We start from the raw sequence: 20,288 nt of genomic DNA on the forward strand, positions 1-20,288 counted from the left end.
ATAAATAACGGTGATGGATCAAGCCCTGATCTTTGGACTGGGTAAGAGTGGTCTGCTTAATTCAGACACTCTGTTCATCACCACCCCCTTTTCTGTATCACATTGTATACAGAGGCAGCAGCTGAATATGATCGCTACTGTAATACCTAGAAAGGACAAGACTTTCCATCCCCAAGCGGAAATTATATTCCAGAACCAACCGGACCATGTCCAGGTGCCTGGATCTTGGTGTAACAGATGGGCAATTTTATGGAGTCTGGTTATAGCTGAATAAACAGACGGCGCGTTATTTGGAATAAAAATGCAGCAACTAGATCCGATGACTCTACAGGCCCCGCCCCTATCGGCCAATATGACGTCAAGGACGAGACGATTCTGTAAAACGACAAATCTCATAGCAGATTGTTCTTCGGTTAAGTTACCTAGAGCAGAGGCAGTCTCATTAACTACTGCTTCAAGGGTTCTGGTTAACCTACGAATTAGTTTACTATTCTGGATAGGGCCTATAAAGAAGAAGAAACCTCTATTGAAATCTGTATACTGTTCTAGAGCAGTTTCAGTATAGTCGACAATGGGGGACTCCCTTCTATGTCTAATGTGTACTAGATGTGTGTTTCTATGATAATCAGGTGGGGCTAGGAAAACAGGTGGCAGTAGGAAGGCAATGTAACAGGTTCCCTCCCAATCGAGGGGCAGACGAACATATGCGGTTTGACCACAAATAAAATAAGAATGACGTGAAGCTTTAAAAATAGATTTCCCACTGTCACTATACTTGACAATAGTAGTACAATCACTATGTCCTACATGTACGGAACCATTATTTCTAACACATAATTCGCCTTTGACTGGTAATACTGAAATAACAGGTAAGTCTGGAGTAGTATCAGACTGGACATTCAGGACCATAAAATTCGAAGAATAATTACCTAAATTGTAAACTTCGTTTTCTAGATCCAACCCTGTTCTGTGGGGAAGACCTTGCTTGTCTGGGAAACATGTACTGTTAAGAAAAGACATATCTGTTGAGGATGACGTTAACGTGGACCATGCTCCACACGAACCATTATGTGAAAATGGATAAGGAAAGAGTGGCAGAACTCCCTTTGGTGTCTGAAAAGGGGGGAGTCGACCACACACCCAACAATTAGTGGCATTGCTGGTCTGGTGTGAATAATGTAACATGCGGATGAAAGAATTGTTACGCATAGCGAGGCGGTAAGAGAGTTCATGAGGAGGCAGATCACTAAACGTGTGCTCTACTGTAGCATTAGAGGAATTATTTACATGAGAAACTGGAAAATACAGATAAAACGCATAACTGGTGCAGGAAATCATAATACTGAGAAATAATATGAAACATAGAAAAACGATACATCGGATTGAGTTTTGACTAACTCTCTCACTATGGGGGTCTATTTTATACATGTCAGAAACCGGTCTAACCGTTTCACCTAGGGGAGGACTTAGACAATCAAACTGGCTGACTTATTTTACTAGACCTTAACTTGAGTTTATACTCCTGTTGCGGAGTTGTCTCTAACAGGGAGGGTGCAGTATCAGTGTCTTTTGCGGGACAGTCCTTAAGAATAGTACTTTGGCAGTCCTTTAAATGTTCGGAAATGTTCTTTGAAACTGGTTTCAAATCATGAAACCTTTTGATATGCGAAAGGTGCACCCAGCCTTTGCGTCCCTCCAACTTCACGGCTGTACGGGTGGCCAGGAGGACCTGTCGGGGCTCCTTCCAGCGAGGCTCCAGCGGACTTGAGCGATCGAAATTTCGCACTAGGACCATGGATCCGGGAACGATTTCATGCGGTGCCACCTCGGTATTGTCTGGAAATGCGGCGGCAACCTGTGAACGACAAGAGTTGAGGGCAGACATCAAGGAAGCTAGGTAATCTGTCAGCATATTACTTGAAACATCGGTAATACTTCGGGGTCTAGGAGTACCCCACATGTTAGGGGGGCGGCCGAAAACGACCTCATACGGGGACAGACCTGATCTGGAATGTGCGACCATGCGCATATAGAACAGGGCGACCGGCAGAGCTATGAGCCAGTCCACACCTTTCTCTTGACAAACCTTTGCAATTCGGATTTTCAGGGTCTGATTATGTCTCTCTACGAGACCGGCTGCTTCAGGATGGCGTACACAATGGAACTTCCACTGGTACCCTAACAAAAGGGAAACGTGCTTCATGAGTTCAGATGAGAATGGCTGGCCGTTGTCAGAATATACGACTCTAGGGAGTCCGTAACGGGGGAAGAACTCACGAACCAACTGCTTGGCAGTGGTCGCGGCTGTGTAGTCTGGAACTGGATATGCCTCCGTCCACCTGGACAAAGCGCATACAACTACAAGGACATACTTGAAACCTCGACATCGCTCCATCTGAATGTAATCCATCTGGAGGACTTCAAAAGGGTGGTCAGGGGGCTGGAATCCACCTTGTTCCACCGGGACACTTTTACCTGGATTAAACTGACAACATATCATACAGGTACGGACTTTCTGCTTGGCTGCAGCTCGTAAATGCTTGTTGAACCAAATATTCTGGATACTGTCTAACATAGCTTTTTCTCCTAAATGTGCTGGACTATGTGCGGTATTAATAATGACTTGAACCATAGAGTCGGGGAGAAACCATGTGGCTCTACCCTTTGTCAACCATCCTTGATCTGTCTGGACCCCTCCTTGTTCGGACCATTTCTTGATTTCCTCGGGAGTAGCATGTAACTGGATATCTATGACATCTTGAGTAGGGTCTTTAACTGTCATACAGGTAGTTGGATCTGGAGTGTATGTCGGTGTCTTATTTACTGGAACGTCTGGTGTCTGTGCTGTAAGCTTGGCTGTGCGATCTGCTAGATCATTACCCTGGGAAATAATGTCAGTAACTTCGTATGTGCTTTGCACTTCATGATAGCAATGGATGTCGGTAAATGTATTGCATCTAACAGAGCCTGAATAAGGAGACCATGCTGAATCTTGGTTCCATGAGAAGTCATGAAACCTCTCTCCTGCCAGAGCACTCCAAAGTCGTGTACAACTCCAAATGCGTAACGTGAATCTGTGTAAACATTAACTTTCAGGTTCTTGGCGTGTATGCAGGCTTGAGTCAGAGCAACTAGCTCTGCTGCTTGAGCAGACAGGATGTCAATACGGTGTGTCTCTATAACGTCGGTGTCGGTAGTCACTGCATACGCGGCGACTAGTTCTCCTGTACTTGTTCTCATACATGAACCATCCACATAAAGTGTCAGGTCTGGATCTGGTAATGGAATGTCTGTCAGATCTTGTCTTGGCTTTGTCATGATGTTAACTACTTCCACACAGTCGTGTGTGGCAGAATTCGAAGTAACTGATGGTAACAGTGTAGCAGGATTCAAAACGTTGCAGCGTCTGATTTCTATGTGTGGCTGGAACAGTGTCAATTCATAACCTGTTAAACGTGCAATTGTCAAGTGCTGGGTCTGTGTTCGGTTTAAAAGAACTTCCACGGAGTGTGGAACTTGTACTGTCAGGGAGTGTCCTAAGACTATGGAATCACTTTGTCTGATAGCTAGTGCTGTGGCTGCAACTGACTTGAGGCACGCAGGCAGAGCCTGGGCTACAGGATCTAATGTGCTCGAAAAATAAGCACAAGGCTTGTATTGTCCTGCTTGATCTTGTGTGAGAACAGATAATGCTGTACCTTCACGTTCTGTGACAAAAAGTGTAAAAGGCTTACTGTAGTTCGGTGTAGCTAGAACTGGAGCTTGACATAGGGCTTTCTTTAACTCATTGAAACTGAGTGTATGTTCAGATGTCCAAGGGAGGACAGTCGATACGGCTGCCTCCTGTGTCGTTAACTGTATCAGTGGTTTGGCTAGAAATGCATACTGAGGAATCCATTGTCTGCAATAAGAAGTAAGGCCGATAAAAGCACGTACCTCCTTCTGGGTCTTGGGCTGAGGAAGACTCGCTATTAACTGAATACGGTCTGGTGTCAACTGCCTACCCCTCTTTGACAGTAAGTGTCCTAAGTAGACCACTTGCTGGACACAGAATTGAAGCTTCGAAGGGGACACCTTGTGCCCCATCTCGGCAAGGAAATACAAGACTGTAAGGGATGCTTGCTCACAGTCACGTTCAGAACGGGCTGTGATCAGGAGATCATCGACATACTGGAGCAGGGCAGTGTCAGTTGGCATGTGAATGTTGTCTAGTTGTCTCTTGAGTGCTTGACTATAAATACTAGGACTTTCTGTGAAACCTTGAGGAGCGCGTGTGAACATATAGCTCCTTCCATTTAAACAAAATCCGAAAAGAAACTGGCTGTCTGGATGAATGGGGACACTGAAAAATGCGTTCTTGAGGTCTATGACAGTAAAAAATGAGGCTTCGGAATCAATGGCTGTCAACAGGGAAGAGATATCTGGGACAACTGGGTACTGGGGAATAATACATTTATTAAGTTCTCGGAGATCAATCACCAAACGATATACTGGAGGTGCATTTGGATCAGTACGTTTCATAACAGGAATGATCGGGGAATTGCATACATTGGAGTCAGTTTCTACAACTACTCCTTGAGCCATGAGCTCGTCAATAATTTTGGATAAGGCTGCTACAGCCTCAGGTGGCAATCTGTACTGTCTGATTCGTGGCAGGACTACACCTGGCTTGAGAGTCACACGATGGGGTGTGATTTGCATAAAGCCAACATCAGTTGGACCTTGCGCCCATAGATGCTGTGGAACATTAGACAATCGGGGATCAAAATCTCGTAATACATAGTGACCCTTGAAGTCACGTAGGAACAATCGTATTCCCTCTGGGGAACAGCATATAACTGCACCTAATTCTTTCAGTGTTTTAATGCCTAACAGATTTTCTGGACATGACTTAGTAAGTAACAGATCAGTAGTGCGGGACAATGGACCTACTTCTAGAGTAACTGGCTTTGATATTTCATTTACAATAGGTTTTCCTGAAAATCCAAGGGAAACATTTCTTGAGCCTGAGAGCGGAGCCCCTGGAACTTCGGCGTGACTGATGGTGGTCCTACTTGCCCCTGTATCAATCAAAAACTTTCTGTCTTTCCCTAATACTTGACTGTGAACATAGGGACCTTCTTGATCTACAGGTATCTCGATGAGAGGCAAGCCTACCTCCCTCTCTAGGCTGTTTCATGAATACGGTTGATACTCTGGATACTCGGACTGTGCATACTGGTACATCTGCTGTGTAACATGCTGTGTTGCAGCGATAGGCTGCGGTGCTGTAACTGTCTGTGGTGCATTCTGTGACTGAGGAGTCTGTGTAACTTGTTCTTGTCTCGGCGGACGTGGTCTTTCTTTAGTCTTACCGGTAGCTATGTTGTGTTTCAGAACTGCACACTCGTTTATAAAATGACCTGGCTGTTTACAATAATTGCAGTTCCCTTTAACGGGAGCTGCAGGATGACTGGCTTGATTTGGACCCCTCTTCTGACTGTCTTGAGGAACAGATTGTGCAACTAGTACTTTCATTTTCGTGTCTTTCATACGTTTTCTCTCGTGATCTTGTTCTTCTCTGATTCTATTTTGGTGATATTGAAGCATCTGTAACATCTGGGACGGGGTATTAGCTTGCCAGGTACTTTCGACTTTCAAAACTCGGTTTTTAATTTGTGGACTTGAATTCTCGACTAATTTAGTAACAAAAAGATGAGGGTATGACTCGCTACTTGTCTTGAGGCCACTGTTTATGGTAAAACATTTCTCGAATCTGGAATAATAATCACTAATATCTTCATCTTGTTTCTGTTTACATGCTGAGATTGCATCCCAGTCTTCCTTTTTAGTTGCCAATAGTCTGGGCAAAACTTGTATTAATAATTCAGGTAATTCTTTACATTTATCTCCAAGACCGGTACCTGGTACTCGTGCCTTGTCTTCAGCTTCTAGAACTGCCCAATCGATCTTTTTCTCTCCCACCTCCCATTCTTTTTCTTTGAGTTTCTCATATACCCCTGCGGGCAACAGGACCTTTAACATTTTAATAATATCTGGATACGTGTATTCTCCCATACGGAGCATGTCTTTTAATTCTCGGTGGAACCCTGCTGGATCTTTATCATGACAGGGAATTAACTTTTTCATCTCTAAGAGTTCCATCTTTGTGATCGGGGTGTAAACAAACACTCGTTGCATTTCACCACCGTCTGTCTTAACTGGATGCACTTCTCGTAACGGATTCTGTCTGTCTATGTAAAAGGGTTTACTTTCTGGGGGTGAGACATGAACAAAATGCGGGTTCAAAAACGTTCTATATTTGTGTCGCTGTTCTAGAATGACACTAATCAAATCGGTACCTAAACCTTTCCATTTGTACTGGAGTAACTCGTTCAGGACATCCTGTAACGGACCTGGATCAGAATGTTGACCCTCATACAATGTAATGAGGTGCTGGATCATATACATACCCTCCAGTCGCTGCTCGGCTGGGGGCAATTTCAGAAACATTTGTGCCACTATTTCGTCTGGAAAAGTGGTAGAATCAGTAATCCATCGGACTGCTGATCGGACTAGTTCTTGTTCATGCATGGTACTTAACTCGCTATAACCGATTCGTGATTTCAGAATGTGATCGGTAACTTGAAATACTTGTTCCAGAGAACCTTGTTCTGGTGCTGGATGATGGAAAGTTGACTTGTGTTCTAGGCGCAAATGGCGATCTGGAAATCTAGATTTTCCTACATACGCTATTCTGTCGGGATTCTCGTCCTCTACCTCTTCTGTAGAAGAGTCATTTTCTTTCTCGCTTACTTGTGCTTCTTTACGTTGTTCGTGTACCCTTATTATTTCTTTACGGATTTTCTTGTACATACTCTCTATACTACTGATAGTCTTGTGCTTACCCTCGGCTATATTGTCACTCCACCTTGTCAGGACTTTCATTTCGGCTCGATCTTTGGTCGGATAATCTTGTTCCCTTATTAGACAATTAATCAGAAACTTTAATATCATGAGCTGGACTTCAACTTTTCTTTGGCACATGACGTCACTAATACTTTCTGGATCATTCCCTGTACGGATGAAACGATATATTCTGTCTAGATCTTCTTTCATGTCTGGTAGGGTGACTAGATACTCGGTCACCTTTCTCACGCGTAATGAATATAAAACCATACTATCCTCGCCTGGGACTGGATCATAGCCACATTCGGTAAGGGCTTTTCTTATTTCTGCAACAGACTGATATCTGGGCGTACGCTGTGACGCTTGTGCATGTAATTCGGCTAACGTTAAACGCTTGTGTGGCGGCGGGGTTTGAGGAGGACCTCCCCCTGTGGCCCCTAAACTAGAGTCGTCTACTGATGCTCTTCGTCCTGGCAGAGTGGGAAATGGAAATGCAGGCTGGACTTGTATGGCGGGCTGGACCGGGGGTACCGTAACAGGTACTCCGGTGTCTGGAGGAGCGGGAAGTGCCTGATTTACAGGGACCGGCGGAGCGGGATTTGCATATTCTGGGACTGTGTCGTCCAAATAGGACGAGATGAAAATATCAGCTGCGGTCGGTTTGTGACGTAGCTTGGTCGGAACTAATGGTGGCGGGAAATTACTGGATGCCTCCGGGGTCGCTTTTGGCAAGCCCTCGGCAAGAAGAGGATACATACCCTTAATAAGAGCATGCCTCTGTCTGTCTGACTGTTCGGTTTTAACTCGTTCACCAATCTCGATTAATTCCCTTTCTTGGGCTCGTTCTAAGGATTCTCTACTTAATTCTGACTTTCTGATTTCTTTTTCGGTTCTTTTATGAGATTCTTTGCGCCATAACTCGATGGCATCTTTCTGTGACTGTCTGGCTTTCTTTTTCCATAATGCTTCTTCTACTCGCATGATGCACTCGGCATCCCATGTACCCGATACGGGCCATCTATACTTTTCTTCTAACTGTTTGGTATACTCTACCCATAAATCTAGATACAATATGGCGCTTATGCCATGCTTCTGATACATGAAATGACCTGGACTGTCCCTAGGCGGGACAGGAACTGCTGCTTCTAGCAGACCTTTTCTGGTTTTTAACTGACGCAGTTTTGAAAAGAGCGGCATGACTGAACTAGAATCTAGACACAACACAATACACAATAAAACACGATAATTACTTCGCACTCATACCACGACATTAAAATACATGAAGAACATTATGAATAACAGTTCGAACAGAATACTACCTGGAATACGGAAAACAGAATACATGAATTTTCTCGAGAACAGAACTGACTAGAACAGAAACTAGATGCACTGCTGAAACAGTACGAAACTTACCGGTCTCATACAGAGACACGTCAGGACCCGCATCCACCGAAGTGGACACTTCGTTTGTGGGTCTGTGTACCACCAACCCACGGACCAGAGTCAATTAGATTGACCCTGTCTAGATACTACCCCAGCAACGGTACTCACCGGGCAGCAAGAACGGAAAGCCTCGGACTGGACTGGACTGCTTCGACGCCGGACGGACTTCGGACTTCGGACTTCTGTTACGGGTGGGCCTCCGGATACCTCGGACCTTGGACTCTCGGCTTGGGCTCTGGTCGGGACTCGCCGCGTTCCTCCACCGTCTCGTCTGGATGCTGGACCGCAACCTCCGTCTCCTCCGTGGGCCTGAGGGATACTTGAAGCAGAAATATCTGCCGGTGCGCAGAAGAGTTCCGTCACGACTGCAGAGGGTCAGGGGGTCGGCGTGGCTTCACCGACGCGTGGGGAAAGGGCAAGTCCCTATTCGGGCGCCATTATGTGGTAAATAAATAAATAATACCTCTATTTTTGAATGGATAAATGAATAACAGATAGCTCAAAAAATAAGAGTCAAGATTCGAGGTAGTAGGAGTTTTGCAGGTTTATTACAGCATAAAGGACAGGAACAGGACAACCTGCACGGGAACAGGATGGCAGCGCTGCCGGGGGCAGGATCGGAATCGGCGTAACATTAAATAACAAGACATGATCATATATACTAAAACAGTTGCATTACAATACATACGATAGGCGGAGCAGTGGGTGTGGTCAATAGCAGTCGCGAAAGATAAGGGTGAAAAATGGGTGTAACAGGGGCGTATACATAGACATGTGATGCAAACGTAACAGAATATGTCATGAATGGGGCGGAAACATGGAGGGGGCTACCTAAGGAGCCGGGACCTCTGACCTAATGGTGCACGCAAACTGGCAATGACGTGTTACTAGGAGAAGCTGGGGGCTACGAACTCTGTGCTAGGAGCAGAGACTGAAGTCTGGAGAGTCAGGGCGACATGTACCTAAGCAGTATCTAGTATCTGATGTTTAGAGAACATGTTGATAGAATCCAAAAGTTATCAGGGTAAAGGCTAACAGACTCTAAGACTCTAAGACTGGAGCATGCATTATTCTACATGTAGTGCGTGATGAAGAATATTAAATGACCATTAAATGCAGTATTTCTCTTACGTGGAGACGTAAAGGCTAGACAATGACGGAAACTATTGATGCGATTCAGTAGCTTAGGAATGCAGAGAAGGAGGGCTGAACTGATAACTGGAATCATAACATACTCTTGGCAGACTCAGAGGCAGAGCCAGGCTGAGCCGGGCACTGTGAGGCAGGAAGTAAGTGAAGGGTCGAGGATACAGGTGGGGGCTGTATCGCTCCTCAGCGAGGCTTCAGGAGTCAGAAGCTGAATCTGGTGTCCAGGCCCTTTTGAGGCCTAGAGACGGGGACTTTACAATGGAATAACGTGCACACTGAGAAACGTGGCAACGTAACTTTACATAGGCCTGATATTCGTAGTATTCACGAGAACTGGAAACTGGCATACTAGAGGTGGACACAACTGTAATTGCGTCTTTAATCGAACATGGGGAATACATATGCATATTAATCATGCGCTCATAACATATGATGGAGGACGCGTAGGGACACAGAACATGGCAAAATTTACTTTTCCACATGGGGCCAGTTGTATAGGCAGGTTTAGAACTAGTGACTAATGTTGCCTTTTCTTCATGGAAAATCACATTCTAGACTTCAAGGTGTGTATGAAGGTGAAATGTTTGACTGTTCAAAGCCAGTTGAGCAGTCCGGCAATATCAGGAGGCAGTGATCATCTTCATCTGAGGTCAGGAGGAAATCATCTTATTGTCTCTGTGCTGCAGTGTGATGCGAAGCCACATTGGTAGTCATGCACTGATAAATGGTATTCATGTGATTTTGGTGTTGCATGTAGACTACTTTTTCAAGGTTCTTGCTGATGAAGGGTAGGTGAGATATGGGCCAGCAGTTGGCGAGGCCATCTGGGTCTACAGTGAGATTTGGGAAACATTAGCATAGCTGCTTCTTACGTTGAAGTATACAACACAAAAAAGAGACTTGAGGATGTTTGAAGTCAACTGGGTCCTATTAGGTTTATTTGGCTTCTTCTGGCTGAGGGTCATCAAAAGATTTTTGAGAGGTCGTCTCACCCTTAACTTATCGAGGCATGCTTCATCAGTTGACGACCTCTCACACAGGGTTAGGGGCAATGCCAACCCAGAGATTAGGCCGAAGGAAGCTAATCTAGCCTTGGGAGTTCTTATGAACCTAAGCTCTGGACAATACAGTTGGTTCTGTTATTATTTGTAGCGTGAATATAAAATATACCTAGAGGTATACTTAAAGCATTCTTTTATTCTTACGTAGATCTGCCACAAAATATAATCACTGGAGAAGGCGAACCTAGCTGTCTGTTTTATGGACAGTACTATCTCATAGAGCCAGACAAAATACGGCTTTTGGGTAGAGCAGATTGGCATCAAACCCCATGTCCATGGAATCTATAAACATTGTACCCGCCATGTTGTGTTACAGGAAGTGGTACCTTTTCATTGACATAATAGTACAGCAATAATATTTACTAACACCCCCATTCAGCAAGTCCCTCAAATGCAACCTAGGGGGTCATCCTCGACTCCACCCTCGCCATGATGAAGCAGGTCAACGCCGTCTCCTCCTCCTGCTTCAATACCCTCTGCATGCTTCGCAGGATCTTCAAGTGGATCCCCACTGAGACTAGAAGGACGGTCACCCAGGCCCTTGTCAGCAGTAGACTGGACAACGGCAAAGCACTCTACGCAGGAGCCCCGACCAAACTCCTGAAATGGCTCCAACGCATTCAGAACGCCTCTGCACGCCTGATCCTCGACATCCCTCGCAGCAGCCACATCACACCCCACCTGAGAGACCTACACTGGCTCCCCATCAACAAGAGGATAACCTTCAAACTCCTTACCCAAGCACACAAGGCACTGCACAACACCGGACCAGCGTACCTCAACAGCCGACTCAGCCTCTACACCCCCACCCGCCAGCTCCGCTACGCAGACAGCGTCCTTGCCACCGTCCCCCGCATCCGAAGAGTGACCGCTGGCGGCAGATCATTCTCCCACCTCGCCGTCAAGACATGGAACTCCCTCCCCATCCGCCTGCAGCGGACCGAAGGCTTCCTAACCTTCAGGAGACTCCTCAAGACCTGGCTCTTCGAACAGTAGCAGCTCCCCCCCCAGCGCCTTGAGACCCTCATGGGTAGGTAGTGCGCTTTATAAATGCTATGATTGATTGATTGATTGGTTACTGAGGGATACAAAGTCTACTCTTCCAAATACACCATCATGCAACCATGCAAATGCCATGTGGTGAGTAGTTACAGTTGATCATGCCACTGTTGCTCTAATCTCAACCACCCAGGGTCAGTAGCCCATGCACATCTTCAATGTGGTGATGCTTTCACCTTCCATCATGTTGCTGGAGGACCAGCAAGCAAACAGGCATCTCCGTCACGAAGGACACACAAGGCATCATCCACAATCTCTGCAGTAACTTTTTCAGTACTATATTCTGAACAGAAACCAGACACAGAGAAAGGTCAAAACTTGAGAACAGGGACTCTGGAGTCAAAATATTGCACAACATGCAGGAAGGTTTTACAAAAGTACAAGAACAGTGGTGGGGCAAGAAGGTGACAACTCATCACAGTGCTGGCCTTTTTAATAGATGTTGAACTACTTGGCCTGCCTTCTGGTAATCAGGTAACATGCAACTATCAAAGGTATTTATGAAGGTAAGCCAAACTTTGAAGGCATTTACAGGGACTGTTTAAACAATGCATTTTGAACAACAGTATTAAGGGGCTGTTTAAACAATGAAACAATGTAGCTTGAACACCCCATTGAGACAGAATGTAGCTCTCATACAGCCTAGGGTAATTTGGACTTCTGCAGGCAGTCCTGCAGCTGCAAGATCAAAGGAGGCCATACTACCTGCTACATTGGCAAAGGTGGGCTCACCATATTATGACAACCCTGCCTCCCTAGTCTGTGCATCTTCTAGTTGTGCGCACAGAAAGCAGACACATGTATTGAGCAGCTGCCATTTTGTTTTGGCCCTGCTTGGCAAACAAGCAGGGCTTGTTTCTGAAACATAAAAAACGTAGTGGTCCTGATGCGCTGTGAGTTTTCTTCCAGTGCATGGGGGTCATTTGCATTGTTTCTTGTGTACACCATCAGGCTTTTCCTGGCAGTCACGAAAAAGAAAACTAGAAGACAAAAGCACTGCCTTAAATAGTGCAGACTGTTGTAATGTGTTACTTGTTTAATGCATCCTCCCTATTGATGTCCTCTGCCTTGCTGCTCTGCCAGTGGTGATGTCATCAGAATGTTTGGAGTGTTTGAGTTGGAGAGAGATTCAGTTGGAATGGATGGGGTGAGCAGCGAGGAGGCTGCTCCTGGTTGGGCCTAATGTTATGTTATGTTATGTTAAATTGATTTGTAGAGCGCGGCTAACACCATTAGGTTTCTTGGCGCTGTGCTGGAGCGTAGTGAAAAGGAATATGAAACAGAATCTAAGGGTATGAGATAGTGAAAAGAAAGGTTTTAAGGAGTGATCTGAAGCCAGAGTATGAAGGTGCAAGTCTAAGGGAGAGAGGAAGGGAGTTCCAGAGGGATGGAGCCAGAAGAGAGAACCTCAGGCCCCCGTGTTTTTTCCTCTTGAACCTGGGGACGGATAACAGGGCCATTTGGGATGAACGTAAGTTGCGGGACGGGGTATAAGAATGGAGGAGGGAAGAAATAAAGGAGGGCCCTAGACCAGAAAGAGACTTGAAGACAGTGCAGCCTAACTTAAATTTGCAGCGGGCGGATACCAGCAGCCAATGAAGACTCTTTAAGAGTGGACGGACATGCTGATCTTTTGGCTGGTGGTAGATCAGGCGAGCAGCTTGATTTTGTATCAGCTGGAGTCTTCTCAGTTGGTACTCGGGGATGCCGACGTACAGCGCGTTAGCATAGTCGAGTCGACTGATCACTAGCGCCAGGAGTGCTAGCGTGAGCGCTTCGGTGGTAAGTAGGCGGGAGATTTTCCGGAGTTTCCTGAGTTGGAAGTGGCTGGCGGACACCACTGCGCTGATCTGGATCTGCCTAATATGTATCTTACTTGTTTCCTGTAACCAACCAACTAGGAAGTAACGTGATGAATATATCTACTATCCTGTTCTACATTACTCTACCTACGTATCCTTCATCTTTGTACACAGGCCTTTTGACATACATTGGCCAGCGGCAGATATACTGCAGGTCAGAGGTTTCAGATGGCACATCATACCTGGAGCTTTGTCCAGCTCGATTTAGGCAGGTTAACCCCAAGTTTGTCCAGGGGTGGTTCCTCTGTAATGACGGAGGAGTGTCACCCCACTTGTCAGTCAGTCACAGAAAAATAAAATGATAACGAAACAATATAATTTTATTTTTCTGTGACTGGCTCTGATGTGCGTGTAGGCCGGACCCGGCCATGACGGGCAGGTTGCAGGCATGTATGTTTGGCGGGAAACATCCTTTACGACGCAACTTTTACCACGCAGTGCCTTTACAACGCAGGTTTTTCAACGCAAGTTATTACAACGACTTTCGCTGGGGGGGCGCTCTAGGATAGCTAATAGTTTAATTTACTATCCAACACCTTCCCTACTATCCACGGGGACTGGAGTTGGAATAGTAAATTAAACTATTCACTATCCAGCACCCCCAAACGCAAGTCGTTGTAACGACTTGCGTTGAAAAAACCTGCGTTGTAAAAGCATGCGTGGTAAAAGCATGCGTTGTAACAACGTACATCCATGTTTGGCTGGTCGTCCTTGGCCGGCCAAGCACAAATGCGCACTTCTATTTCTCCAACCCAGCTGTGTTCACAGCCGGGTTGGAGAAAAGCTGCAAGCTACACAGCAGCATCTGAGCAGCACAGCAGGCAACTCAGACCAATCCTGGCGCTGCTTTCCCAGAAGGAGAGCAGCACCAGGATTGGCTGAGCAGCTTCTGCCTTCCCAGAGACTGCTGGGAGAGCTCTACGGTTGCAGTTGGCATCAGAGGCATCAGAGATCAAAATTGTGATTCCTTAAATGCTATGGCAAAATAAGGAATCGCAAATTTTTGCTATTACTTATTTTGCGAATTTTTGATGCATGCCAAAACATGCAAAAAGGTCGTTTGCGATTCGCAAAGGCCGAAATTCGCGAGTCGCAAAAGGCTTGATACATCTGCCCTTAAGTTTGTCTGGGCTGGAGTTCTGCCGATTTAGAACAGGACATCTGCTCCGCAAAACTTTGTTCTAAGGTATGATAAAAATCATATTTCAAGGAAGGGGAAGATTTCACCCAAATGGCAGGTATTTTTTTAGTTGAAACTGAAACATTTTTGCACAAAGAAGAGATGGATTTTGTGAGCTGCAGAAGAACAGATAAGTCCAAGGAGGAAAGGGGATTGGTGCTCTAAGTGGGTCTGGTGGTTTAGTGGACTAATACAATCACTGTGGGAGCCTGTATTTGATCTCATGGTCACAGGTTCAGATTCTGGTGGGTCCACTCAGCCATTCTGAGGTTGATAAAATGAGTACCATTGAGTTGAGTGATGATAAACATCTGTTATTCAGCACCAAGATATCCTTGGGTGAATGTATTATGTTATGTTAATTGCCTGTGGACAATTGTTTGGGCTACTTTTAGCTGTGATTATATTAGCCTAAATATCTGGCTTTGTCCCTCCCATAATTACAGTATGGTCTTGTATTCGGTTTCCCCTGCAGCTGGGGCCACCACTTCAGTTGAAGTAGAAAGGGATTTTTATCATGATGGGTGAAATAACAACTGAACCAAATTGGCACATCATTCGACACCCAAGGAGTGTGAGATGCTGCCATCACTCTGTTTTAGCTCAGACACTTGCCCTTTTTAAGTTACATGTCCCATTATAAATAACTTTCTTGTTTTTCCACCTAAAATGAACTCTCTATCATCATTTTGTGCTGTTCTGAGTTCTGAGGAGGGGAAGGGAGCAGTGTTTGAATGTTATTGCACTTGACAGCCTTTTGTCTGCTTTAGCATTAGCCGCATAGAGCCAGTTCCAAATCACATCTTGAATCAATTGCAGTTTTTTCAACTTCATTTCAGTTGCTGTCCTATATGTCTGCAATTTGATACAACAGGTTAACTGGTATGTACACCACAATTAATTATCATATTAAACTCCCCTTCCCCAGTCCCTGAACCAATGAGAAGGGTCCAAAGTGGGAGTATAAATATTGACTAGGGAACTGAAGTACGCTTGGATGTTTACAATGCTAGACGAAGAATCCACTGGTGGAACCATACCACGTTAGCTAGGTGTGTTTCATCATCCTGTATGAGTACATGGATATATGTGAATTCTGTTGGAGGTTTGACTCTTCCAGGTGTGTTGCACTTCTTGTATGTTTACAGAGGGTGTACAACAGTCCTTTAACTCCTCTTATTCCCTCTATAGCGTGTTAGCGGCCTCTGTTGTAACTTTCCTCTGTGTGTGAGAGATAGTTGTGTGAGGTTGGTCCTGCTGCTGCCACTTGCCCTTTACTTATTCTTTGTGTTAGGAAAAGCTCTGCTGATGTGGGGAAAGGAGGTGCTGGCTGGAATGAGGATGAGACAGAAACAGGCAAGTGAAATATATGGGATAAACAAGGAGAAACAGACACATGGTAAGCAAAACTTTGACAACTGGAAAGAGACAAACTGTGGAAGAGGAAAAGAGTCAGGAAAGAGCCAGAGATCAGAGAAACAAAGGTGAGAATAGCGCTGATTTACTTAGGCAGAAATCAGGTTATAATTGGACATTATTATCATGTGTACTTTAACATAATATAATGACCATAGGGGCATATTAACAAGCTGAAGTATCGCCGCTTTCTCTGCACAATTCGCCGAGAAAGCGGCGATACTTCCAGCGCCCTATTAACAAGGGCATTGCAACGCCTGCCACAAGCCCACTTTGCATGTCAGCGAGAAACATCGCTAATGACATGCAAAGTGGGCGTTCCCACGTCCAACCACATGTAAAATGTGGTTGGAGGTGGGAACACCCTATCACCAAGGCAGTTGGGAGGAAAAGACCTGCGATAAACTTGTTTATCGCAGGTCTCCCAACGGCTGCTCTGACCAGGCATTAGGCATTGTTAACATGGGGGTGTGGATCATAAAGCTGAATCCACCCCCCATATTATCAAGGCACACATTAGCGCGTGAAAACAACGCTTGTTTTCACACGCTAATGTTCACTATCACCGGCTATCGCAGGATTTACTATCGCCTACGTGTTGCGCGTTGATAATATCGCGCTAACAAGGCGAGAAAATCCGGCGATAGCCGGCGATAGTGAAATGTGCGATGTGCGTTTTTTAACGCACATCTTGTTAATATGCCCCATAGTCACCTTTAGCAAAATATGTCGGGCAAGCATTCTCCAATAATACTACATTTATTGGATTGCAAAATAAAAGGCACACATCCTAGTATGCATTATATGATATGATACAACTGTGGGTATAATCCTTAAATGAATGAATAACTTTATTTTAATTGCCTTTTATGTTTTGTGTTGGAGGGGCGCAGCATGTCATCAGTCAGCCTGTACTATAAGTAAAGTTACAGCTCCTATGCATTGACTGCAGTCACTGTATCATAATTATTCATTTGTTTAACAGTACGATCAGGTTACAGGGGCAGTAAATTAGTGCCCTGCCGTTTCTGGTGCTTTTCAGCAGTTGTAAGATCTACAAGTTTCTCGTTGCTCAAATGGGTGTAATTTCTAATATGTGTATGTTTCCCCATCTTCATTGCTTGATTTTGCTCTTCACAAAGAGTCACTCAGAGTTGAAATGTCACTCATAATTTCTCTGAAATTATGAAAATGTCACACATCGCAATCTGAAACCTTGGGGCAGCTATGGGTGTGCTTGATTTAGGGGACCAATTCGCCAGCTGTGTATTACTAATCCTAACCCGTCATTGCGGACCTGGCGCGTAACAACCAGTTTCCTTATTATACGCTGAATTATCTTAATTTTTTTTTTACAGCTGCCCTACAAGGACAAGGTTCAACCATGGGGTGCAGCCTGATGTTGCTCCTTGTGCTTCATTGGATGTTTCTGCTACTCGGCTAACACAGGCGTGCCTAGCGATTTCAAGCCCTCAACAGCTGGTGGCGCTGCAGCATCACGAATAGGCCCAGATCATTACACATTTGGAAAACATCTTTGAAGAAACAGTCAATAGAAACCCTGCGTGTCACGGGCTACAGGCTAAATGACTAACCCATCAGAATATGCGGTCTGTTTACAGAAAGAAGAAGTGTTTTCGAGATGCTGGAACTACTTCTTTGGAAAAAAAACACGCAAACGAGAAGGTGGCGGAATGAAGAATCACTTTGTCATCTGCCCAAGGATTTACTGCAACTTTGTGCTTCATGGATTACGACACCTGCATATTTTACACACTAGTCTAGGCATTTGTATAGTGCATGCAGAGAGCACAGGGACACGGGAAACTGGCACACTGGCACGCACACATGTCCAAAGAAGGCCACAGCTGCAGACGGTCATTCACAGCACACACACGCACACACACACACATGCTCCTTTGCACACAAACCAGTAGTCTCACTTAATCCTGTTCACGGGAGTTTAAGATAATGTACAAAAGGGAGGCAGAGGGGGATTTCACGACGGAAGTACAAAATAACAGGCGCGGTGCGTCCATTGGGGCGTAGGGGCGTAGCCCCACTAAGCCCCATGGACCTACTGCGTCGTCACTAAAAGCCAAATTCAAATATTTTAAAAAATCGCGCTATCTGCCGGCCGGGAAACCGGGTGACACCCGACTTTCCGGAGTGCGCAGGGGGAGGGGGTGAGGGGGGAGGATGGGCCTGCTGCAGCTGCGCAAGTGTATTTTTGGGCACAAACATGCCCGCGCATGCGCAGATCGTTTTCCTGTGAATTCCCCCTTAGAGAGAGGACCAGGGGGCGGGCCGCAGCCCCCGGGGTTACACAGGGCGACTGGGCGAGGAGTCATGGTGCCCCCCCAGCCAATCCTGGCGCTGCATACAGCGCCAGGATTGGCTGGTCAATACATAGCCCGGGTACATAACCCCCTGTCTGGGGGGGACAGAGCTCTCTCTCCCTCCCTCGTACTGCGGCCTCTGTATGGGGTTTGATTGAAGACTTGACCTCAGACCTGATCGGACCCAGGAATACGACAAGTAACGAAGGAACCGCTCGGCCAGGGAGACCCGGTGTTCACACTCAACTCAGGTATGATCAGAATAGGATACCGCCCCGCCGAACCCCATCACCGCCACATAAATAATGAATGTGCACTATGGTGCTCCTGCCTCTTGTGTGGGCCTATTTCATGGAACAGTGGTCGGGAAAAGTAAGGACTCAAGTTTGGAGCACAAAAGTTAGCACTGTTCTGCCTCGACAATAAAGCGACCTCTTAGCAGTCACAAAGCGTGTCCGTGGCTCCTTCGCCGTGTCGGCCAATGCAGAGCGCGGTGAGGCGTGTCACGGGAGGTGCATAAACATAACATAACATAAACATAAATTCGCTAAGTCCTCAGCATCTCAGGCACCACCTCACACTGCAGAGTACAGCCTCCTAAGTCCATGCAGCATCAGACGCTGCCCTCTTTAGTGACTATCAGCGCATTACAAAATGAGCTCGCATGGGAGAAAGCGGGGATTCCCATTTTGGTGTGTAGTTCAGTTGTAGAAATATATACATGACTTTGGGCTCAATATGTATGTTCCGATTTTGGTGTGAAGTTGTAAAAATGTATACATGACTTTGGTGTGAATATGTACCATCAAAACTTCAGGGCCACACCAAAGGGGAGAGGATGTGGTCTGACGGTTAGCGCGGCCGACTTTGGTGCTGGGAAACCAGGTTCGAGCCTCTTATCGAGCCATAAAAATGTATACATGACTTACTTTGGTGTTAAATAAATAGATATTTCAAAAAACAAATAAAAATGATGTTCCGACTAAGGTGTGAAGTTGGTGTCGAATAAATACATGTTTTAAAAACAATTAATATTAATCATGTATCATTGGTGCTGGAGTACAAGGTTCGAGACTGGTATTGAACACTGACAAGCTGTGTGCAAGTTATATGGTCATAAAAATACATGAATGATGGATGGGTGGATGCATGAATGGATGCAGGATGAATGATGGATGGATGGGTGCATGAATGAATGATGGATGCAGGATGGATGATAGATGGGTGAATGGATGGGTGGATGCATGAATTGATGATGGATGATGGATGGATGGATGCATGAATGAATGATGGATGCAGGATGGGTGGGTGGGTGGATGGGTGCATGAATGAATGATGGATGCAGAATGGGTGGATGGGTGGATGCATGAATGAATGATGGATGATGGATGGGTGGATGGATGGATGGGTGGATGCATGAATGAATGATGGATGCAGGATGGATGGGTGGATGCATGAATGATGGATGCAGGATGGATGCAGAATTGGTGGGTGGATGCATGAATGAATGATGGATGCAGGATGGATGCAGGATAGGTGGATGGATGGATGGGTGGATGCATGAATGAATGATGTATGGATGCAGGATGGGTGGGTGGATGGATGGGTGGATGCATGAATGATGTATGGATGGATGCAAGGTGGTTCGGGCTCGCTCGCTCCGCTCGCTCGCTGCGGTGCAATATGAAAATTACTTTACGCCTCACCACTTTCAAATGTCACCAGCCGCCCCTGGTACAAAAGTATGCCCCTGAGTTGAGGTGGAGTACATAGTTCAGTGCCCTAGGGGAGAACAAAGTGATGTGCATCATGAGAAAAATGAGTAATGTACCTCAAGAGGGCAGTGTGGGATGTGCTGCAAGGGAGTGTGTGAGAAGAGCACTAGATGGCA

General features: G+C 45.7%; 1 protein-coding gene across 1 annotated transcript in view; it reads left to right on the forward strand.

Annotated features, from left to right (window-relative positions):
- The window catches only part of LOC144769637 (alpha-tectorin-like), a 355,087-nt gene extending 335,700 nt beyond the window's left edge, over positions 1-19,387 (forward strand). The window contains exon 17 of the mRNA XM_078653811.1: positions 17,417-19,387. Coding sequence (XP_078509937.1) covers positions 17,417-17,502 — 86 coding nt within the window. The 3' untranslated portion in view covers positions 17,503-19,387. The remainder of the gene's footprint in view (positions 1-17,416) is intronic.
- Positions 19,388-20,288: the final 901 nt, after the last annotated feature.

The sequence above is a fragment of the Lissotriton helveticus genome, chromosome 7 (assembly GCF_964261635.1).
Source record: "Lissotriton helveticus chromosome 7, aLisHel1.1, whole genome shotgun sequence".
Taxonomy (NCBI): domain Eukaryota; kingdom Metazoa; phylum Chordata; class Amphibia; order Caudata; family Salamandridae; genus Lissotriton; species Lissotriton helveticus.